The 23,756-nt window shown below is 58.2% G+C and overlaps 1 protein-coding gene across 1 annotated transcript; it reads right to left on the bottom strand.

Annotated features, from left to right (window-relative positions):
• Positions 1-1,485: 1,485 nt before the first annotated feature.
• MCM5 (minichromosome maintenance complex component 5) lies at positions 1,486-23,107 on the bottom strand. The gene is made up of 17 exons (XM_079141686.1): positions 22,428-23,107; positions 22,023-22,197; positions 20,591-20,717; positions 20,388-20,516; positions 15,882-16,054; positions 14,440-14,595; positions 12,524-12,690; positions 11,127-11,298; positions 10,227-10,338; positions 8,851-8,994; positions 8,472-8,537; positions 8,175-8,351; positions 7,287-7,399; positions 5,825-5,953; positions 4,888-5,030; positions 3,379-3,506; positions 1,486-2,447 (listed from the first exon to the last, which is right to left on the bottom strand). The coding sequence occupies exons 1-17, from the start codon at positions 22,816-22,818 to the stop codon at positions 2,346-2,348; spliced, it is 2,604 nt and encodes an 867-aa protein (XP_078997812.1). The 5' UTR covers positions 22,819-23,107; the 3' UTR covers positions 1,486-2,345.
• Between the last annotated feature and the right edge of the window lie 649 nt (positions 23,108-23,756).

The following is a 23,756-nucleotide window of genomic DNA, read 5'->3' as shown; positions in this document are numbered from 1 at the left end:
CCGTCCAGGTGGCTTGTTGATCTCAGAAGGCCCCCACTCCTGGCCTAGCTGTCCTGGAGTGACATGGCACTGGCATTATCCCTTTTTCCAGTGAGCCAGGTAGGGCTGCGGTGTAGAGGTGACAGCTGGGATTGAGCCAGGCCACCTGGCTGGGCCCGTGCTCTTGGTCCCCCACTGCTTTCCCTGGGGGTGGGGGTGGGACCCAGGGTCACACGCCGAGCAGCTGCCACTGCCTCAGGGTGGGGTCTACAAGCACTCTGGCAGGACCACAGCGGTTCTTGTTTTGGAAGCCAGGGCCTCACACGTGCTGGGCAAGTGCTCTGCTGTGCACTCCCAGTCCCAAGATGTTTTAAAACAAATGTCTACTTTTGCTTAACCAGACTTGAAGCTTCTAGTTAAACCCTGTTAAATAAATACCAAACTGACATTTTAAATATGAGAAGTAGTTGTTCCAGCATCCAAAACCATGAAAACTTCCATGAGCCTGTTTGCAAGCCTTACCTCTGGCATTTTTGGAATTCAGTTTTTCTAAAAGGCAAGAATGGGTTTTGGGTCACTACTTAAAAACAGCTTATCTAAAATTACATTTTCATTAAGGTTTCATGAACACTTTAATATTGTGTGGATGGTCTGCTCCCAATGAAACGCTGGGCATAAGGTCCACTCCGATTTTAGCACTGTCTTCTGGCCTGGTGGATGCAAACAGGCAGGTGTGGCAAAGACCATGTGAGACCCTGCCACTCCCCCGTCCTCTTCATCAGCACTGGGGGTTGAGCCCAAGAGTACTGTACCACTGAGCTATGTCCTCCACCTTTTATATTTCTTCATAGGGTCCCACAAAGTTGCTGAGGCTCACCTACATGTGCGATCCTCCTGCCTCAGCCTCCAAAGTGGCTGGGATCACAGGTGTGCGCCACCACAGCAAGCAGATCCCCAGGCCTCCACCACCACTCAGCTGAGGACTCCCCTCCTGGCCACCTGGCCCTTCTGCCCACCTCGTCCTGTTTTCCCCTCAGCATTTCGGGGCTCAGCTGGCTTCCACAATGCCGGGGCTATTTCCTGGCTCTGGTCTTTCTTCATGCTCTGCCCCCCCCACCCCCAGCTGCTGGGCATGCTCCAAGTCCAGCTGCTCCTGGAAGCCCCACATCCCCCCAACAAAGCCAGCAGTGCCCTTGGTCCCTCAGCCCTGTGCCTGATGGTCCTGCCCCTGCCTTGTGGCTTTGAACCAGCGCTGATTCAGTTTCTCTCATCTCACCATTTCCTGGAACAGGGAAGGAGGGTTTTTGAGCCACTGGCAATCTGTGCACAGCACACTGTGATGACCAGTGGCCACAGCCACGTGTCAGTTTCCCTGTTTCCAGCTCGGCAGCTCAAAGGCCTCCTGTCACTCATGCGTTGTCACCAAACACTTCACCTGCTAATGGCGTCCTAGCAAACGCTCCAACAGAACTCAGTCCAGGTTTCACGAGACTCCACATTTCCAAATATTTTAAATATCAAATATTTTATTTCACTAATTTTTCCTTAATTTTGTGAATTCCAGATTCTAAAAAATGAAACTCAAACTCAAAATATTTCAATGTTAGGAAAAATAAGGATGAAACACCAGCATGTTTTCCCTTGTGCTTCCAACCACTCAGACTTGGGCTCGGGCACAGAGCCTCCCCTGGGGACAGCCGGAACGGGACCCAGGCCCTCTGCTCCTGCCTTCTTTGCCTGAGGCTGGTGAGACCTCCCTCCCCAGACTCCAAGTGCCTCTGGAGTTTTGCTCAGCTGCCAGCCCTTCCTGCTCACACCCCGGGAGCAGGGACGGCTTCGCCCTGCTCACAGACAAGGAACACGGAGGCTCAGAAAGGCTGAGCAGAACAGGGCAGCCCGGCTGCCGGGCACAGGTCCTGCCACTCAGGGACGTGGGGAGGGCCAGCCATCAGGCCCACGCGCTCTGCTGCGCTGTGGCATGCCTGCCCTCGCCGCGGCAGTGGCCAGGGACTCTCACCCGGCCCTGAGCTGAGAACCTGGAGCACAAGAGCCGGGCGACTCGCCCAGGCTCCTACGTGAGGCGTGTGTCAAAGCCTGCTCTCACCAGCCAGCCCTGCCGTGAGGGCAAGGCCACCAGCTGCACAAGTCCCCAGACACCCAAAGACACCACGCTTTATTCTTTCAAGAGAGCAGAAGTACATTTCCTGAAGCTGTGCCAAAGGCAGTGGCCCAGAGGCAGAGAGACAGGGCTCCGTCCTTGGGGGCAGAGGAAGGCACGTGAAGTTCAAAGAGGTGGCAGAGGCAAGGGTGGTGCCGATTCCTGCTGGTGCAGCACAGGGAGCTGGTGCAGAGCCGGGAGGTGGAGGTCACTTGAGGCGGTACAGCACCTTGCGCTGCATACGATGCTGGACCTCGCCCCTGCGCAGCATGAGCTGCAGCACCTTGTGGACGGCGTGCTCCGGGTATTTCTGTAGGGCACAGGCTGGATGTAGGGCACATCGCCCAGGGACCACTGGGGCCCATACACCCTGCTAACAGCTACACCCTTCTCACCCTGGTCCCCCTAAAAGTAGGAAGGACTCAGATTTTGAGCGCCTCCTGTGTGCCAGGCACTATTCCCAGTTGTCACATGCAGTAACTTATCCCGACCCCAATAACCCTATGTAGCTGATCATCCGTGTTTTACAGGAGTGGAAACTGAAGCAGAGAGAGGTTGACTCTCATGCTTGGGGTAACACAGCAATTAAGTAGTAGAGCTTGGATTTATGTCCCTGTGACTCTAGAACTCAAGTCTTATCATCCCTAAACCTAAGATTCAGCCAGCTAGATACCACCTACCACATAAAGTACTCTCGGGATCAAAACGAAAAAAGACATGCAGGGAGAGAACAAAGACCAAAAACTAGGACTGCAGTGATTAAGATGGCAGTTCTCCACTGTTTTGGTTTTGGGGATTTAACTCAGGGGTGCTTTGCCACTGAGCCACATCCCCATATCCCCATTTTTGTTAAGTTGCTGAGGTTGGCCTTGAACTTTCGATCCTCCTGTCCTTGCCTCCCAAGTTGCTGGGATCACAGGTATGCGCACGGCCCTACTGCCTCTCTATGGGATCAGTGACTTCTCCTCAATGAGCTGGAAGGCTCACCCTCCTGGCTCTGCCGGCCCTACCCTTTGAAGTCAGGCAATAGAGGAGAGGAATATGAGGAGGACCAGGGGAACTGGGAAGCTGCTCCCCTCCCCTTGGAGGAGCCACAGCTGCAACCCCCACCTAGGCCTGTCTACTGAGCAGAAGAAGGCTGCTCTGGGTGGTGGGGGCTGGGCCAAGGGGACGCTTCCTGCACCCCATGCCAGACTCCCAGCCATCTTGCCTGTGCCCACCCGGCCCTGGGGGAGGCCCACCTGCTTGGTGAAGTCCTGGATGATGCTGTGCTCAGACACCTGGGAGCCAATGGCAAAGCGGCGCTTGAGCTGCTTCTCGATGCGGCTCAGCATCTCCTGGTCCTCCTGGCTGGTGAAGCCCTCCACCCCTGCAGGTGAGATGGGTGGGCGTCGGGGTGTTGGGGACTCCTGGCCCAAGCTGGGAGGCCTGGAGAAATGGACGAGCCTCTAACCCAAGAAAAGTGGCCGGAGCCAGGTCGAGAGGAAACTAGAGAACACAGGGCACTGAGAGCCAGTGAGCCCACCGAGACCAGGCAACCCGAGGCACCAGGCACGGCAGGCACAGTGCTCAGCAGTCCAGGGCCAGCGTGGTAACCAAGGGCAGGTCCCATGGGCCCCAGGGGGCCACGGCACGATTGTCTTGATTTTGGCGAGAAGAACAGCCACTGCAGGGCTCTGAGGGAGGACACGTCAGTCCCTGACAAGTCAGTCATGCAAGATGGAATACATGGATTCCACCCGGCTGGAGGGGCCACAGGACCATTTCCTGAATTAGATCCAAGACAGCTGGAGGGGGCCCATCAGTGACCCAGGGGGAAGGCAGGCCACCCTAGACCACACCTGGAGGGTGCCTGAAGTGGCCCTCAGCAAGGAGGCGGCCCACAATTTCCAGCTCCCGCGGTGGGTGGTCCCCTGCTGACACTGTTCCCCCCACCTGGGCTCTCAGGAAGCCCCTTCCTCCCTTCACAGGTCACCAGAGAGGCCCTGACCACCTGATGGAAAGCAGCGCCCTGGCCGCTTCCTCACCACCTTGCACTACCTGAATTTGCACTTGTCATTTACCGTACCTTCCCCTGGGGAAGAAATGGGGGCCCGCAGGGCAGTGACCTCGTGGTCAGTTTGCTTACGTGCCCCGCCCCTGGACAGGGCCTGGCGAGCACAGGCCGCCTGCTGGGTGAGGAATGGCCCACCTCTGACCTCTGATGGGCCTGTATTCCCACCAAGACCCTTGACCTTGGGCTCTCTGAGGGTTGGCTTTCTCATCATCACTAACAGGAAGACTGACAGCTTCCGGGGTGTGGCCATCAGACAACAGCTCGGGAGGCACTGAAAACGGTTCTGAGCTCAGCACTCAGAGGGCTGACCGCGGCTCCTAAGCAATGCCAAGGTTACTTTCCTCTGTATTGGGGACTGAACCCAGGGGTGCTCTATCACAGCCACATCCCCAGCCCTTATTTTTTATTCTGAGACAGGGTCTCACTAAGCTGCTGAGACTGGCCTTGAACTCGTGACACTCCTGCCTCAAGCTCTCAAGTTGCTGAAATTACAGGTGTTACCTGTTGCAGGTTAAAGAAACCATGAACTAGGCCAGGAGGGTCAAGTTCAAGGGTCTGGGGAGAAGCTGCTTCCTCCCATTCTAGAGGAATGGCCTGGGGCAGAGTGGGCGGGAGACACTCAGAAGCAGCACCTGCAGGCCTCCAGCACAGGCCCGCCACAAGGCCCAGGACAGCGGCCACAGCACCTGCTTACCTGCCAGGGTGCCCGACAAGGCAGCGTCCAGCGTGGACACCTGGAAGAGCCTGAGGGCCTCCTCCACGTCTGCCTCGGTGGCGAAGGGCTGCAGCTTCATCTTGCTGAGGGCCTCTGCGATGCGCACCACGGCCTCCAGCTGCCTGTGGGGCAAAAGCAGGCAGAACTCACCCAAGGCTGCTAGAACTGTGAGTGACAGCCATGCCTATGGTCCATCCTAGTAATGGAACCCTGAGTCTTAGTCCAGGATGTGCCACCCCACAAAAGGATACTTCCTGGACTCTTTCGCATCCGAGTGTGTGTGACCAGCGTGGCCAGCAAGCTGCAGAGCCAAGCAGTGTGGGGAACGTCAGAAGAACCCCCAGGGCATGTGCCTTTCTGTCCCTTACCCCGCAACACAGAGCAGCAGCTCTCTGAGGCAAGAGTGGGCCCGATAAGCCCAGGCTGCCGATGACCATCACCTCCAGACACTTCAAACTAGAAACAGGCTTCCAGTTCATTTAAGCAGCCCAAGTTTTCCACTGCACACAGCCAAGTACACTTTTAACCAATCGGGACAGAGGGAGGAGTCAACCCAGACAGACCCCGACTCTCGGCCACTACACTCTCTATGAACTCACAGCAAGCAGAGGTGAAGGCTAAGAAAACTAGGCCTAGAGAAGGAAAGCAATTTCCTGCAGTCACACAGCAGGCCAGAAGCTGGGGCCAACACCTTGACTTCTAGTCGGGGTCCTTCGCTCACCTGCAGGCTGCCCCCCAGCAGGAGGCCAGAACAAATTAAAAGGGGGGTCCCAGCTTCCCCAGATTTGAACAAACTGAGAAGGGCAGGTTACTGGGAGGCCACAGTGCAACTCCTGAAGGGACCCTCCCGGGCCTGGGCAGGGTGACCACTGCCCTGGCTGCCCACACCTGCGGTGAGGACCCCCTGCTCGCTCACCGCACAGTGATGGGGATGCTGGAGCGGCGGTCACTGTCCCTCTCGTGCTGGCGGGCCCCGCTCCGCATGATGATGTAGCGGTTCTTGAGCTTCTCTGCAGCCTCTGCTGACAGCCGAGGGCCACACTTCCTGCAGGACAATAGGGAGCAGACAGCTTGAGGCCAGGAAGGAACCCGGGGGTGCCCACCGTGTCCCCTGCTGGTGTGAGAGGGACTGAAGTGAAGCCTGGGCTGCCTGTGGGCAGGCACCAGAATCAACATGGGGACGAAAACGGGTGCCTCTGTCAGAGATGGGGAGACGGTTTGAGCACGTCTCCAGAGGTGACAATCATCCCTACTACAGGACTTCACAGAGCAGCCACCAGCTGGGCACTGCCCCACCACGTGACTAAGGACAGCACTGTGGCAACATGGAGGCCCCACATGGCCGCCATCACAGAGCCTCTAGCCCCTCCACCCCAGCAAGAGGCTGGGCAGTGAGGCCAGGAGCTCCTGGGACAGATCAGGAGGCAGGCCAGGGGCACTGGTCAACGCCCACCCCTTCCCGTGCCTCCAACCCAGGCCAACTGACAACCTGACTTAGGGGAACCCTAAAGCCGAGGAGAATGAGGGCCCGAGGGAGAGCGGGAGTGCCCCAGGATTCCCAGGGACTGGTGGAGAGGAGCCTAGAATCCAGGGCGCCCCGACTCAAACATGGGCCTCGGCGCGAGACTCAGAGCCCCACCCTGCAGGTGTCGGCCATGGTGGTGGGCAAAGAGCGCTCCCCCCAGGTCCAGCCTCTTAAAGAGAGCCGAGGGCTGGGCGGCACCTCAGCGGCAGGGGCTGGCTTCCTGTGCCCGAGGCCTGGGTGCAACCCCAGCTCCAAGAACGAGCAGAAGACAACCAAGGTGCTGCGTGTCAAGAACGTGGCTCTAAGCAGGGACCTGGGTTCGCATTCTGGGTCCACCACCTCCCACGTGAGACGTTGGACAAGTTACTTAACCTTCTCTGCCTCGGTTTCCCCACCGGTAAAATGAAACCTAGTACCCTTCATCACCTAACTGCTCAGGTTTAGGGCGACAACACTCGGAATAATGCCCTGCCCAAAAGAAACACTGTGTGTGACCACCGCTACTGAAAACCTGTGGGGACTTGAGCACGCCGTGACCGCCATTTGTGAGGATTTGCTTGGTGCTGGCCTACGGTATGACTAAGAAACAAACCAACCCAGGGAAACCGAGGGCAGAAAGGTCAAGCAACTTGCCCAAGGTCAAGAGGGATGGGGGTCATGCAGAGCCACATCCACAATGACCTCCCTGCATGGCTGACTCAGGGGTCCAAAGGCCGCCTCAAACCCACTCCTCAGGGAGCAGAGAAGACCCCACAGGGCTAACTCCACAGCCTCGTCCAAGGCGTCCCAAGCGAGAGGCAGGACCAAGGCCACCGGGCCCCCGCTGTCCCCCGGGGCCTGGGTCCTGACTCACGCTCGGCAGTAGGCGATGAACTTCTTCAGCTTGGTCAGGTCGATCTCGCCCTCCACAGCCTGTGTCTGTGTCAGTGCGCTAACATGCAGAGTGATCACGTGTTTGGCCAGCATCTGGGAGCAGAGGGGTCACTGGGTCAGCCCACAGGCCTTCCTGAGCCTGGGTCCCCTGACAGAGGTCAGGCAGGCGAGAAGAGCTGAGGGGGCCCTGGCATCAGGACACCAGAAGACTGCTCAGATCTTGGGTGTGCTCATCCCACAGGACGGGCCCAGCCCATCCTCTGAGCGCATCTGCCCAGATCCTGTGGCTCAGGTGGAGTTCAGCCTGTCCCAACACTGGGAATGTGTCTATTTTAAGGATGGACACTGGGACCCATCCAAACCAACAGTTCACCCTGGGACTTTTGCTGAAATCACTGGAGAAGCCTCCTCTTAACTTAGGGGCAGTTAAGCTACCAGCTGAAGGACAAAATCTTACGTGGTCCACAAGGAGAGTAGCTGCCTGGGAACAAGGCTTCCAAGGGCGAGCAGAGTGGATCCAGCTCTGGACGTGTCAACTCCACGAGCCACTAAGTTCCCTCTCAGAAACACACTCATCAGAACAGGGCTTCTTACTCATAATGCAGCACCAACTCTCTGTTCCGTAGTAAGGCAGTGACACCCAGGGAGGGCAACACAGCCTGAATCCCACAGCATCTCCTCCTGGCAGAGGCCAGGCCAGGCCACAGGGCTCCAGGCCCCTCTCCAAGGCTCCGGTCCACCACCATTTCCACCTTGTGTTCTCCCTTAACTGCCTAAGTGACTGTGGGGACTTCACTGGCCAAGCACCTTGCTCTCTGCTTCCCCATGACTAGACCCCCGTGGCCACTGGCCCTGGCCCTGGCCATACCATGTCCCTCTCCTCATTGTGCTCGTCCTTAACGATGAAGATCATGTCGAAGCGGGACAAGATGGTGGGCATGAAGTCGATGTTGTCCTCCCCCTTCGTCTCATCCCAGCGGCCAAACACCGAGTTGGCAGCAGCCAGGACGGAGCACCGAGAGTTCAGGGTGGTAGTGATCCCAGCCTATAGGGAAGAGCCACGGGGAGGAGGCCACACAGGTCTGTCCCTGCACGTGGCCAGGCACACAGCTCTAGGCCCGTGGCGGCCAACACAAGCCCGGGCATCAGGATGCAGGGCGCTCACCTTGGCGATAGAGATGGTCTGCTGTTCCATGGCTTCGTGGATTGCCACACGGTCATCTTCCCGCATCTGAGGGGGAGAGAAGCGCTCACCACACTCACCCAGGTGGAGGCGTAACAGAAGGAAACAGGCAGAAGCTCCACTCTGAGTGTGGGCCGTACCAGTGGCAGGAACCAGGTCACCTCTCATCACGGTGACAAGCACATGGGCTTGGTTTTACTCTCCCTCATCTCCAGAAGTGGAAACTGAGGCTGAGGTTCACAGCTCTCCCAACTTACCCCAGAATGAGCTCAAGTTCCCAAGTCAGAGGTAATTCGTGCCGGCAGAGCACTGAGGTCACCCGCCCCGGGTCCCACCTTCCAACCACCCGCCTCTGACTTGCCTTGTCAAACTCATCAATGCAGACAACCCCACCATCGGCCAGGACCATGGCTCCGCCCTCCATGATGAAGTTCCGGGACGAGGGGTCTCTCATCACCGAGGCAGTCAGCCCCGCAGCGCTGCTGCCCTTCCCAGATGTGTACACCTGGGGGAGGCAGGCAGTGGTGAGGCCCAGCCCAGCCCCCGCCCACGCTTTGATTCCAGCAAGTCCAGGCGCCCAGGGGGTCATGACGGGCCCAGGCCTCCCGTCAAAGCCAACTGTGGAACACACTCAGCACAAGGCTCTGCTGGGAGCTCCTCCGGCAGCAGAGGCGGCCCAGACCCTCCCTGGAGCAAACAGGGCTCCGCAGGGCCCACCACGCCTGTGAGGAGAGCACCAAGGCCCAGAGAGGGGACGCACTGCCAGGGGGCCTCAGGGCCGAGTGCAGACAGCTGGTTCCCCAGGGCCACCCCCACCCAGAGCCCCTTGTCACCTACAGAGCCCTGCGTGCCACGTGCTGGCCAGCCCTCGGAACGCAGCGAGACTGCGCTGAGGCCCTTAAAGTGCTGCATGCACACGGACCACAGCACTAACAGCTTCAGGGCTGGGATGCAGCCCAGCGGGAGGCGCTTGTCCACATGCAAAGCCGGGCTCCTCTCTTGGCACGAGTCACCACCACCACCGGGACCGTCTAAATCCCGCTATACGGACTGTACTACAAAAACCAACTTCACCTGTTTCTTTCTACTGTTCTCAACGTGGCTACCAGAAGACAGAACACGACCACGGCTCATGCCCCCAGGTGACGTGAGCTCCTACCGCGTGGAGAGCCGGCCAGGGCGGTGTGAGCCTGTGTGAGCCTGTGTGCGCTTCCTCTCCTGCCCACCACCCACCGCAGCCTGCCCACTGCCTGCAGCCACCACTCCCTCCCCACTCGGACCCTCCAGAGCCGCCGGAGGCTCAGACGGCTGGTGCCAGCCCTGCCCTAGTGCTCACCAGCAGGGGCGCCCGGGGAGACACTTCATGTTTCCTCAAGCACAAGGTGGGGTGATGGTTCCTACTGCAAGCTGGAGTCAGTGAGTCAAGGTCACCTGGCCCTTGATCTTCACATCATTATTTAGCAAGCGGATAAACTGATGCTCAGGGAGAGAAGGTGACTTGCTCCAAGTCCACCATCCACTACTGCCTTGGCTGAGACCCAGCCCTCAGTCCAGCGCTCTCGCCCCCACCCCAAATCTGCACGTGCCTGTGGGTTCCTTCCTTCTCCCCCTCAGCCGAGAGGAATGAAGCCGAGGCTCCGAGTAGCCAGACCCCCTGGGTATTCCTGGGCCAGAGCCCTGCTCGCAGCACCTTCCTTGCTGAGATGCCAGGTTGGGAAAAGGTGTCCGGCCACTCACCCCAATGGGAGAGCACTTCTCCACAAACTTCAGCAGCTGGGATTTGGCCGTCCCAGGGTCTCCCAGCATCAGCAGATTGATGTCTCCCCGGCGTGTGAGTCCATCCGGGAGCCTGGGGACAAGGTGAGAATTCACTGGAGGGCTGAGTCGGGCTGGCCGCGCCCCCAGCCTCTCGTGGGCCACAGAGCAGGTGGGAGGGCAGACGCTCTGGCCTGAGAACTGGTTCACACCCAGCTCTGCGGTGTGACCACGGCAGGCCTGCTCTAACCGTGGGGGACAGAACAGACCTCCAGGGGAGGAGGTAAAGGAAAGGGTGCTAACGGCTGTGCAGGGGCACACCAGCATGTTCTTCCTAGCTGGAAAGAAACAGGGAGCTGCCTGAGGGCAGGCCGTGCAGGCTACAGCGGAGAGGACACCAGAGGGTCCTCTTTGCTCTCTCTGCCTCAATCTGCTCATCTGCGAAACGGGCTAGAACAGCATCCTCACAGGGTGACTGCAAGGACCGACTGGGTTTCAGACACTTAGGAGGAAGCTCAGAGCACAGGGGGACTGCAGGATGTGGTGGCTGTCAGCACGTCATCACGGCTGTCTGCACCCCTGCTAGTTTAGAGTTTCTAAAGGACACGTGGTGTCCCGTGCCAGGACTTTCACCTGCTTCCTTCATGCAGAAACCTGGGTGCAGGCCAGTGGTGTCCCCGACCCGAGGAGACTCCACACCCGGGCTCTCACTGCTCCTGCCAGCTGTGCCCAGCCCACCTCTGCCAGGGCCAGAGGAGCCTGACACCGGCGCCTGACGAGCACCTGACAGCAAGCCTGGGAAACACGGAAAGAGCACTGGTCCTGACCACCTGGCACTGTCCTGCAGGCCACATCACCAGCCCTGCTCCCCAGGCCCCTCACCTCTTGCGGGAACCCCCAAAGAGCAGGCAGGCAATGGCCTTCTTCATATCTGTGCCCCCAAAGATAGAGGGGGCGATGCTCTTGGAGATGACCTCATAGACGTTGGGGAGGGTGGCCAGGCGACGGAACTCTTCCTCCTCCTGTGGGCTCACAGCCCCGGCAAAGCTGCGTCCTAGGTGACAGGGTGGGGTGCAGTGTGAGGGGACCTGCTGCAGCTCAGCCCGGGCCCAGCTCAGGCACCCCGAGAGCACAGCTGCACCCTACGTGACTGGTGCCCCACAGACCGAGCCCTGAAGTGGCCTGGTATGTTCTGAGGTGCAGTGGGTCTGAGGACAGGCCTCTGGGGACCACTGGAAAGTATCCCTCCCACTGCAGCCAGGGAACAACACTGCATCTTCAGACAGCACCGCTCGCTCTGGCTACTGTGAATGGAAGAGGTGGGGTGAGGACCAATAGTCCAGGGGAGGGCGGAGGCCACGCTGGGGAGAGACTGAAGTGGCCAGATCCTGTCCCATTTAAAGGTGACAGAGAGGCGTGGGAAGGAGAGAGGGGCACTGTGACGGTCTGGGAGGGTTTCACTGAGCAACAGGAAGGGAGAGGAAGGAAAGACTAAAAGGGAGACAGTTTGGGGGTGGGGAAAAAGGAGCTCAGCTGCAGTCACAGGAGTCTGAGACGTGTCTTGGAGTCGGAGTCTAAGGGGACACTCCACGTCAACAGCTGCACAGGGGGAAGCCAGCTAGGGGTGGACATGCACAAACTGACAGCACACAGACAACTCAACCTGTAACTGCCCAGGCAGTACAGAGAGCGGCCAGGACAGCCTGAGAAATACACCCCTCTAAGGCACTCGCTGCAGTAGGAGGGCAGGGCAAGCCCTAAACAAACCCTCTCCATGCCACTACACGCTCAGCCGCCCACATCGACTCCACTGACCTCCACGCACTCAGCCCTGGGCCAAGCCAGGGCCCTCACCAGCTCACACCGTCCCCCCACCCGGAAGACCCCCACACCTCCACCTTCAAAGTCCAGCTCAGACACCCAGGGTCACTCGCAGCCCGTGGGAACACTCCCGCTTCCCTGCCGGCATTACTCCTCACTCCTGCCTCCGAGGCCTGCGCTCCTCCTATGCGGGCTGCTGTGGGGATGCGGACTGCCCTCGGGGGTCCCCACCCAGTCCCACTTCACCCCTGCATGTAGGCAAGCACCCTCCACCAGGGGGCAACAGCGGGGACCAAAGGTGGAAGTTTCAGGCCAACAGATGCTAGACCACCCTAGAACACCTAAAGGAAGGAGCAATGCGGGGTGTCCGGCTGCCCCAGGGCCCCACGCTGCCTGCTGAGGACAGTGCGCAAGCCCAGCTTCCCAGCAGGGCCACACCAGGACCCAAAGCGACTCACCAGAGCCGTCCGTGTCCACCTGGATGCCCAGGACGCGAATGTAGGCGCTCCGGATGCCCACGCCCACCCTGTCACGGCCCCTGCTGGAGCTCAGGCCATGCTTCTTGATGGAGTAGATGCCCATGATGGTGACCCTGTTTCCAGGGACAACCTTGTCACACAGATACCTGAGATGAGGGCAGGGGAAGGAGAAAGGAGGAGGTGAGATCCTGGTGGGGACTGCGAGTACCTGATTACACCCTCAAGCGGCACCGCTGGGTCACCTCAGCACTTCTCCTTCGCAGCTCCTCCACAGGGGCCCAGAGGAAGGGTCCTGCCCCCTCAGCAGCCCCACCCCCGCCTGCAGGGCTCAGTGGTTCAGAGCAGGGCCTTGACGGGGTGACAGCTCGCTCTCTGAATTCAAGAGCTCATTTGTAGGCTGCCTGAGGCGGTGGTTCAGGGTCCTGCCCCTGCCCTTCAGAAGCCCCCATGACTTATCTGCTGCAGGCTCTTGAAGGGTCCCTCTCACCACCTCAGGGGAGACGCCTTCCCCACGCCGCCTTGAGGCGCTCCCACGCCCACCTCTGCCTCCCTCCGCAAGCTCAGCCAAGTCAATTGGCCTCTGGGTTTTCATTTCCTCTTAAAAATAAAATGCTGCAACAGGGAAGTCTCCAAGGTCCCCCCAGAGCTGGGGCGGCACAGAATAGCTGTGAGACCTCAAGTGAGTCACTGCCACTCTCTAAGCCTGGGGGTTGTAAAGTATCTCTAACCTGCTCGACCCTGGTGGACTCAAGTACGGTGTTCCCCCCACCAAGTCACACCTTGGCCACGGTCCTTATCTATTATCCCAGCTACTCTCATTCCACTCCCTCTTTTTTCTTTTTTAAACATGTATGTTTTAGTTGTAGGCGGACACAATACCTATTTTCATGTGGTGCAGAGGATCGAACCCAGGGCCTCACGCGTGCCAGGCGAGTGCACTACCACTGGGCCCTAGCCCCACACCCTACTTCTTAAGCTTTATGAGCACGCACCTCTGAAAGAAAAATCTTATATTCAGTATATAATGTGTGTTAAGGAGTTTTACTAGGCTCTTGGCTTATATTTCAAGCAGCCCTGTGATGGATTAGAACTGTGCTTATCCTCATTTTACCCACAAGGAAACCGAGGTCTGGCTAACTCACATAACTCGCTCAGGCCTAACTGTCCCACACATGCTTCGGCCACCAATGGAGCTAATGAAAGCTACGGAATGCTCCTCAGATAAACCTACATACGGACAGGTGCACTCAACTCAGGGGTGCAAGCCCAGTAAGCACTCCGGGCCAGGGTCTCTGAGCCTTCCTCAGGTCACTGTGGGAGCCCAGGTCCAGCATCCTCTCTCCCTTTCCAATTATTCATCAAAACTCTACACTTGACTCCTTTTTTTTGGTACTTGGGTCTAAACCCAGAGGCACCACTGAGCTACATCTCTAGCCCTATTTAGTTTTTGAGACAGTCTCACTAATTGCCCAGGGTGGCCTTGAACTTGCACGCCTCCTGCCTCAGCCTCCCGAGTGGCAGGGATTACAGGCATGGGCACCACAACCAGACTCAACAAAATGCCTGGGTGGGGTGGGTGAGGCTGCAGCTTAACTGAGCCCTGGGCCTGCAGTCCTGAGGGCTGGGGAGACGCTTCCCAGCCGACACGGAGGCTGGAGGCCTGGTCCTGCACTCACAGTCACTTAGCCTCTCCAGTGACTTCTTCACACACTGAATAGGGGCTGCCACGCCCCTGCCGACTACGGAACGGCAAGAGAGAGGAGAGGAAGCCAACGGGAAGTAGGGGCACAGACCCAGCGCCACCCAGGGAGCTGTCCCCCCACTCCCTTCAGATGACCACGGCTGCACCCACTCTAGGCAAGCAGCCTGACGCTGCCCTCCACGGGCCACCTCACCTGTCGCAGTAGAGCTGCATGTGTCTGGGCATCTCGCCGTGCGGCACCGCGTCAGGCAGCTCCTGCAGCTTCAGGGTCTGGAAGTCCACACACTTGCACTTGTCGGGCATGATGAAGTACGGGTCGAGGGGGCACTTGGGACGCCCGGCCTGGTCCCTGTTGGGCGATAGGGGGGTCACCAGAGCTACCCCTGAGAACCCACTAGCTGGAGCTCATCCGCTCCAGGAGTCAGGAACCCGACGTGACTGAAGGTCACTGGGAAGGGCCCCAAGAGGGTAGATGCAAGCCACACCAGCAGCAGACAGGAGTCGGGACACAACGGGGGCCGGGCTCCTCTGGCGTGGTGGGGCAGCGGACGAGTCACATCAGCCCCCGCCAGGCCTAGCATCCCCGCCGGTGAAGGGGCCTGGATCACCAGGTGCCTTACTGAGCCCCACTCGAAGCCCAGGACCTTTTCCAGTGAGAGTCTAGAACCTGCAGGCATCCCAAGGGTTCAGGCCTCCATGAAACCTAAGCAAAGTCTTCAGTTAACAAACACGACAGCGATGTATGCGATGCCACAGCAAAGCACCTACTGAAAGCCACACTGCCCCAAGGACAGAGAACACTGGTGAACCAAAGTGCCCGCTCTCGAGGAGCTGAGTTCTGCCCCAAACAAGGGAACTAGCTACGTGATAAGACGACGGCACCACTCCCAGGTAAAAATGAGCCGACGAGCATGACCAGAAGTGCGCCAAACCAGCATGGAGGTGGGGGACAGCAAGTTCAGAGCCCTCAGGCTGGGAACAGAAAAGAACCGAGGAGGGAAGCGGGGGCTGAGCTGAGGCAGAGCAGACCCAGGGCGCTGAGCCCCACGTGAGGGGCTGCCTGGCTGTGGCTGGAGCAGGCTGAGGGGCTGAGGGAGGACCTGGCTCAGGGAGGAGGCACTATGTGACTCAGGTGAGTCCAACACCAGGGACTGAGGCGGACACGCCACAGGTGCTGGGAAGCTGAGGAGCGGCCGGTGTGAGGTGGGGTCCTCTGGACGGGTGCGAGCACGTCCACAGGGCCGGGGTGAAGCTCGAGGTTCGGTGAGCAGAGGGCACACCTCTGCCTCTGCAGTCACGGACACTGCTAGGTGAAGGAGCGTGGCTGCAGGCTGGCCACGTGGCTACAGGTGGCAGCTGGGCTGCGAGCCAGTCAGCCCTAGAGGACTCCACAGACCCGTGCACTGGACTGTTTCCTTCCTGACCGGGGCTCCCCACTAGTTGTCTGGGCACCCTGGCAGGAGCAGGACTCACTATGGCGGAAGGAGACCAGGCCACAGGGTATCAGAGCACAGCCCAGCCCCAGCCTTGCCCCAGCCCTGCCCAGCAGGTCTCTAACAGGACAAGGCAGGAAGTGTCCTCCCCAACCCGATTTCCACTGCTTTACCGAGGGAAGTCCCTCTCGGCCACACTCACGTATTGCACTTCCTGGGCAGGGCGTAGCCCTCCAGGCCGGGGCGCATGGCAATGTTGGTGAGGGTGTTGCGGCAGCTGCGGCACTGGATGGAGATGCGGGTGGCCTTGGCACGGACCGCGGAGGCCGCAATGACGATGCCAGGGATCTTCACCAGGTGTGACATCATGTCTGACTGTAAGGGAGCCATCAGGAGGCTTGTTAGGGAGCCAGAGGACACCAGAGAACTGCGGGGAGCGACCGGCAGGGTCTGGAGGAGGCGGCCCTGAGCTACAGGGAAGGTCACAGCTCTTCCGCTCAGCTCAGAGGTTTCTAGAGCACCCCCAATGCCAAGCCATCTGGTATCAAGGGTGCCAGGAGACTCAGGTGCAGCGTCTGCCTTTAAGGACTTCCCCGCACAACAGGGAAGGGGGAGGGGGCAACACGGGACAGGCGTTTCACTTCAGAGTGGCGGGAGCCAGGAGACCTGGACCAGTGCAGACCAGAGCACCGACCGGAGGCAAGGGCCCACGATCTAGGGCAAGTTGGGAAAGCCACATAGGACCTTCCCTCTCAGCCTGAGTTTTCCCATCCTCTTCCCTCCCCCTCTGGCACCCAGGTTCAAACCCAGGGCCGTGTGCATGCCAGGCAAACGTTCTGCCACAGGACTAGAGCCATCTTGATGACCACCCCCACGCTGGACACTAAGGCGACAATGTGCATTTTTAAGAGGGGTGTGGCAGTTATGCTTTAAAACTGCTTTCTTACCTTTCCAAGATACATACTAAAGAAATTTCAGATGAACTCACACGATGTATGGGAATTATTTCAAAAGCAGCCCAGGGCCACAGATTAGGCAAGATTGGCCACAGCGGCTGTTGAGCTGGGTGACAATTACAGGGATTCATTAGCCTAACCTCTACATTCTAATGTCTGGTTTGTCCACATAGAAAACTAAGACAAACCCCGGGCAGCCTGCTGCCTCCTATGCCAGCCCCCACCTCACCAAGCTCCTGGACACGAGCCTGCAGGACTAGGACACTTTTGCTCCACCATCTCCCCACAGGGCCGCCCGGGCTGAGTAAGAACAGGCACAGGCGCAAAGGCTTGGCTGGAGCCCTCCAACAGACCAGGGACTGCAGGAAGGAGCGAGGCTGGAGAGGCTGAACCAGGCTCTGCGCTTCACTGTTCCATGGGGAGAGGAGGCTGCTGGCACCCTGACCTGGGACCTGAGCAGGGCACCTGCGCCACCCCTCCTCTGTGCTGGGATGTAACACGAAGCACCAGCGTCACCAAGGATATTCTTGCCCAGCATGTGAAACCAAATGCAACCAGACCTTGGACCCAATTCCCAGGTTCCAAAAACCATAGGATGGCAAGGGGCATGCCACCAACCCAAGGAAGCCTCAGATCAACCCACAAGGCAGCACGTTCTACAGGACAACGAGCCCTGCCCCTCCAAGGACACAACTGAAGACTCGCAGCCAGAAACATAAGGGAAGCTGTTCTGGACTAAAGACTTCAGTACACCAACCCAACGTAACGCCTGGTCCTCGTGGAACACGTGAGCTGTAAGGAGCATTTGGGGTAATTAGATAAATCTGAATCTGATGATAATTGATACCAAGGGATCTTTGTTAATTTTGTTTGGGCACTGATGGTGCTGAGAGTATGTGAGAAGTCATCTTTTAAAAATGCATACTAGGGTTGGGGATGTAGCTCAGTTGGTAGAGTGCTTGCCTTGCAAGCACTAAAGCCCTGGGTTCGAATCCCCAGCACTGCCAAAAAAAACCTAAAAACGTATACTACAGGGCACTGTGGTGCATGCCTGTAATCCCAGCAGCTCAGGAGGCTGAGGCAGGAGGATCACAAGTTCAAAGTCAGCCTCAGCAACAGCAAGGCTCTAAGAAGCTCAGTGAGACCCTGTCACAAAATAAAATACAAGACAAGGCTGGGGATGTGGCTCAGAGGTAGAGTGCCCCCAAGTTCAATCCCCAGTACCTCAAAAAATAAAAAATAAATGCATTTTAAAGTGTTTAGAGATTAAGTGTCCAGTCTGTATTTACCTTAAAATTCTTTAGCAAAAAAATAAATTGGAGAAAGGAGCAAAAAAGGGCAAAATATTACAATCATTAAAGCTGGTAAAGGTATATGAGGCACATTACAGTATTCTATTCTTTCGTACAGGGGTGCAATTTTTCATAATAAAAGTGAAAAACAGCCGGGCACAGTGGCACATACTTATAATCCCAGCATCTCAGGAGACTGAGACAGGGGGATTGGAGTTCAAAGCCAGCCTCAGGAACTTAGCGAAGCCCTAAGGAATTCAGCAAGAGCCTGTCTCTAAATAAAATATAAAAGAGGGCTGGGGGTGTGGCTCAGTGGTTAAGTGCCCCTGGGTTCAATCCCTAGCACACACCACAGAAAAATCATCTTTTCTTCCTATTCCCAGTAGGTCTTCTGGAACAGAGGGGCCACAGACCCATGCTGGAGCCCCCTCTGAAGCCTGAGAGAGGAGGAGAAACACAGGAGGCTGGCCACCTCTCTGGAAAAAATGGAGCCAGGGCCACAAGGGTCTGCCCAGACCCGGGACACTGGAACCCTGGAACAACCCACAGAGGCGCAGGCACCAGACTCTGTGGGATCGGAGGGCTTGAGGTCGCCCCCCAGACCGCCCTACGGGTACCTGTGGTCACTACCACAAGAACCTGCAGAAGCCTGTCTCTGACCCAACGCTGCCCTGCCAAACAAGGCCACCCCAGACAGGCACAAGGCGGTTGGCTCCACGGGCTCAGAGTCCCTCATCAAAGTGGACACAATCCAGAGACTGGAGAGCCCAGAGCCATTTTGGGAACAGACCTGCTGTCCTGCTAAACACAGGCTGGATAGCAACCCGACAAAGCTGCCAGGACTGTGGGCTTCTAGTAAACAGCACGGCCTTCTCAGATGCAGAGCACGATGGAGGTGACACGAGGTGATGGTGACAACTCCATGGCTTCCTACTGTGCTCCAAACAAAACCCGGGCCCCTTCCTGTGGCCACGAAGGCCCCTGCTCGGCCTCTCCGCCTCCCTCCCGCAACCCTCTGCTCGCTGGGCTGGGCCACACCAGCTGCTTCCTCCTGTTCCCTGCAGTGCCCGACTCTCCTTGAGCCTGGGACACAGCAGCCAGACTGCTACACGGCAGCACGCGCCGGCTCTGACCACGCTCCTGGGGGCTTCGCCGCCACCCTCCGCCGCCCTGGGGAGGCTCACGCGGCACCCTTTCTTTTCTTCATGCCTGTGTCACACTGAGATCCCTGACTGTTGCTTTTCTGTTTCTCCCACTGCAAGCTCGGTGAAAACCAGATCCTGTTTGCTCAAGAGAGTGAGCACCTGCCAACACCAGGCAGGGAGCAGCCACCCAGTGCACCTGCTGAGCAAAGCAGATGATGAGTGGCCAGCAGATGGGTTCTGCTGGCCTCTCCAGCTTCCCTGTGACTCTTCAGTCCAGGTGGCGGGCCGTCACTATGGCCTTGGGCATAAACGCCATGCCCTCCTCCCTCACAGGCTCTGTACCAGCTGAACCCCCTCCTGCCTATGCTTCCCCCACTGTCTGCACGCTGCCCTACCTACCTCAGAGTCACCTTCTCAAAGTCTTCTCCATCTTTCCTAAAGAGGCTTCGTGCTCTCAGGTCCCTCTCTTAACTGCTTTTACATTTCCAACCATCTAAGAATATGTGACATTCACATCAATGTTCATAGCAGCTCAATTCACAATAGCTAGATTGTGGAACCAACCTATATGCCCTTCAGTTTATGAATGGATAAAGAAACTGTGATATATATATACACAATGGAATATTACTCAACCTAAAGAATAAAATTATGGCATTTGCTGGTAAATGGATGAAGTTGGAAAATATCATACTAAGTGAAATAGGCCAAGCCCCAAAAACCAAAGGCCGAATGTTTTCTCTGATAAGTGCATGACAACATATAACAAGGGGGGGGGGGGGGGATGGGGGAAAGAGAAGAATGAAGGAACTTTGGATGGTGGGAGAGGGTGGGGATGGAAAAACAGTAAAATGAAAGACAGAATTACCCTATATGTATGTATGACTACAGGAATGGTGTGAATATACATTGTGTACAACCATAAAAATGAAAAGTTGTACCCCATTTCTGTACAATGAATCAAAATGTGTCTGTAAAAATAAAAAATATTTTAATTAAAAAAAAAAAGAATACATGACCTTTACTGATTTCTTGGTCTCCCCACCGGATATAAACTCTAATGACAGAAGTTCACTGTGTAGTTCACCACCGTTTCTCCAGGACTCAGCTGAGTGTCTTGCACACAGGATAAGCTCAATAGGAATAAGCTCAACAAGTATCTGTGTAATAAGTTAACTTCATGGAGAGGGCAACAGGTCCAGAAAGGACAGGGGTCTTGCTCAGGGTTACACAGCTGGTGCCCAGAGCTGCTTGTCTCAAAAGCCTGCTGTTCCACGCAGCAGCCCGGCCACCCGACTAGCCTCTACGGACCTACCTTGAGGCTCCGAATGCTAGACGGGCTGGCGTCCGACTTCAGCATGACCTGGATGTCCTGGAGCACTTCCTCGCCAGCAGGACGCGGCCGGGTCACCTCATCAGCCACCTCCTTGGCAGCTTCCTCCAGCTGGAGGAGGGAGAGCACAGGCTGTTGGTGACAAGGTAGGCCTACCCTGGGGGCTGAGGGACGGTCCCACTCACCAGCTGCAGGTGCTCAGCTGGCTGCTTGTACAAGTAGTCGGCCAGGTCCTCATCAAAGCTGGCCAGGTCCTCCATCTCCACCTCAACCCAGTACTCCCCCAGGTTGTAATGCCGCTTGAGTTCATCTCTGGAGTGGGCAGGGAGGGGTGCAGAGAAGAGGGAACCAACTCCGGCTGTGGCACACCTGCACCTCCAGAACCTGACCCACTGCCCCACCACCCCTCGCTCCAAACCCACGTCTCTTTCCACGGCATTCCATCACTTGGCCCTACAGATGCTCCCTACTGCCAACAGACGAATACTTCAAAGAAAAGCCCCACGGAGCAGCTCATGGCGGGTGTCCAAGCACACTGGCGGACTCACGCGGAAAGCCAGTTCTTACATTGCAGGACTTCTCAGTGCCATTAAGTCACTCCTGGTCACCAACAGGGCATGTGCCTCAAACTTGGAGGCTCCAGGGCAGCAGAGATCACGTCTGCCTTGCCAACTACCATAGAGACTTTATCCAGAGCATCCCATGAACACCTGTCCCAAGAATACATCTGGGGACCACTGACCTGAGCAGCCTGCTCCCAGCCTCACAGTATCACAGGTCCGTTCCCTCCTACCTTACGTCCAGGAGCCAATAAAATGCGCAGTCTGGCCCTAGCTGTGAAAGCACACCTGTACTCGATGCACACAGCGGCTCCTACTAGAATGGCGCACACCCTTGGAACTGTCCTCCCGGCGAGTCACCTTAGCCTTCTGCTCCTCTGGAAACCTTCCCCACCTCCCTGCACTGAGGCAGCATCACTTGGAATTTGCTGGTGTCCATGCCTCGCTCCCCTGACCCGTGAGCTTCCCAAGGACAGGAAATCTGTCTTTCAACGTTTGTTTCTCAGTGCCTGGCACACAGGCAAAGCCAGCTGCTGCATCAACAAGTGGTGGCAGGAACGGCTTTGCTCATCTCTGACAAAGAAACCGAGCTCCAGAGAGACTGCCACTTGGAAGCACATTGGCTAATAATTGTTCAGGCCCAATCCTGGACCTGGAAACTGGTACTGTGCACCTGAAAGCCTGGGGGTGAAGGCTAGGCCTGCAGGGACTGCACACGATGTCGCAGGTCGCGGACTAGGAGCAGCACTGTGGCCAGCACCCGCGACAGCGCCTGGCATGCGGCAGGTGCTCAAGCAATAAGGATGAAGACCACCAGCAGAAGGGCCGACGACAGAAGAGAACCCTAACACCCTCTCCACCTTGTAGGCACAGGGCGCCCAGGACGTCATCCACGTTACGTGGAAGGGCAGGCCGGGCGGCCCTGCGCTGGCTGGGCTGGCGCAGCCCGCCGGGCAGGCGACTCCTTCCAACGCCAACTCGGGGCGCGAGGATGCGAAGCCGGCGCCGCGGCCGGGGTCCGGCTCCCCGCCCGGGCCGGCGAGCGGGGCCAGCGCACCTGTACTTGAAGGTGAAGCCCGTGCGGTCGGTGCCCACCCGGTACTGCCGCAGGAACTCCTTGAAGCGCCGCTGCAGCTGCGACTTGCGCGTCTGCCCCTCGTCAGCCCCGGGGTCGCCGCCGAAGCTGTCGCTGTAGAAAATGCCAGGGTCGTCGAAGCCGGACATGGCTGCACCTGGCGCGGGGACGGAGCGCTGGAGCGGAGCGGGCCGGGGCCGCCGAGCCCTCCCGCGCCACGCCCGGCCGCCGGCCCGGAACCCGCCCGTCCCGCTCCGAGTCAGGAGGGGCGCCGCGCGGCCCGCCCGGATCCCGGCCCCGCTCCCGGGCGAACCGCGGCCCGCGCTCTGCGCAGCCCGCCGACCTCCGTGCGCCTCCCCGCCTCACCTCCACCTCGGCACTACTCACTCCCGGAGAGACCGGACCTCCGCGCGCCGCCGCCGAGTTTCGCGGGAAAAGTGAGACGTCTCGTTCGGCCGTCGCGGGCGGTGCGTTCCCATTGGTCCTTCAGGGCCCCGCGGCCAGCGATTGGACCGCTCTGCGCCCGGGAGTTCCGCCTCTCGGCCCGGCCGCCGAGCGGATTGGATGTGGCCTGCGTGACGTAAGGCCCCGCCTCCTTCCGGGCTCCATTTTGTGTGCGGAACAATTTGGCGCGAAACTTCTGACCGGGAGGGAGGCGGCGGCGGCTGCTGCGGCGCCGCGGAGCGGCCCGAAGATGGCGGAAGGGCGCGCCGCGGGCTGGGGGCTGCTGTGCGCTTTTCTTAAACCTTCTTAAGGCCTCACCAGAAAATGACTCCATCCAAAGCCATTGGGAGAAAAATGCAGGATTTCGGAAATGATAGGGTCCAGTTGCCCCGTTTTGTAACGGGAGACGGGCCCGCGAAGGACGGGGCTCCCCGCACCTCGGCAGCCAGACGCCGTCGATGGTGACCCGGGCTCCCTCACCCGTCGGAGGACCGCCGGCAGCCTCGCAGGCCCGGCCCCGAGGGGGGTGTTCTGCCCTTTATGGTCGATTTAGAGCCGTGGGGAACGCGGCTCGGGCGACCTGGGCCGGCGATCTCCAGCAGCCGCCCCGCGCGACCCGCTGGGGACCGCGCTTCTCGCGGGGACACGTGGTTACCGAGAGCATCGGTCGGTGCCCTCAAAAGAGCCGGAGGCCCGGGCAGGAGGATCGCAAGTTTGAGGCCAGCCTCAGCAACTGAGCGAGACCCAGTCTCTAAATAAAAAGGGCTGGGGATGTGGCCCAGTGGTTAAGCCTCCCTGGGTTCAATCCCTGGTGCCGCAGTAACTAAAGAAAAGAGCGAGCTGTCTGGGGACGTCGCCCACGATAGAGCCCTTGCCTAGCGAGTGCGAGTCCCGGGGTCCATCCCCAGTACCGCAAAAATAAAACAGCGGCTTTCCCTACCAGAGAAGGGGCATCGTATCTGCTGCGGCATGAATGCGTCCCCAGCGTTTCCCTGTTGTTCCCCAACAACGGTGGTGTTGCGGGGTGGGGCCTAAGGGGGTTGTTTGCGTCTTGGGGTCACTGCCCTCATGAACAGATTAAAGCTGTTATTTTGGAAGTGGGGAAGGAAAATTGGGCCTTCCTCCTTGTACCATGGGATGTCACAGCAAGAGAGCCCTTGCCAGATCCTGCTGGCCCCGCAAGACCTTGGACTTGCCAGTCTCTAGGACCTTGAGCCACAAGAGTTCTGATCATTGGACTACCCAGTGTTGGTGTTCTGTTACAGTAGCACG

Source organism: Sciurus vulgaris (genome assembly GCF_902686455.1).
Source record: "Sciurus vulgaris genome assembly, chromosome: 5".
Taxonomy (NCBI): domain Eukaryota; kingdom Metazoa; phylum Chordata; class Mammalia; order Rodentia; family Sciuridae; genus Sciurus; species Sciurus vulgaris.
Note: the sequence above shows the minus strand (reverse complement) of the source record. Positions and strands in the feature narration are given on the sequence as shown.

Coding starts and splice junctions, on each gene's coding strand:
- MCM5 (XM_079141686.1), bottom strand. CDS start 22,818: ATGGAGTCATTTTCTGGTGAGGCCTTAAGAAGGTTTAAGAAAAGCGCA. Junction 12,691..14,439: donor ATGCAGCTCTACTGCGACAG/GTGAGGTGGCCC, acceptor CCCTCATCTCAG/GTATCTGTGTGACAAGGTTG. Junction 8,352..8,471: donor AGACCATCTCTATCGCCAAG/GTGAGCGCCCTG, acceptor TCTTCCCTATAG/GCTGGGATCACTACCACCCT.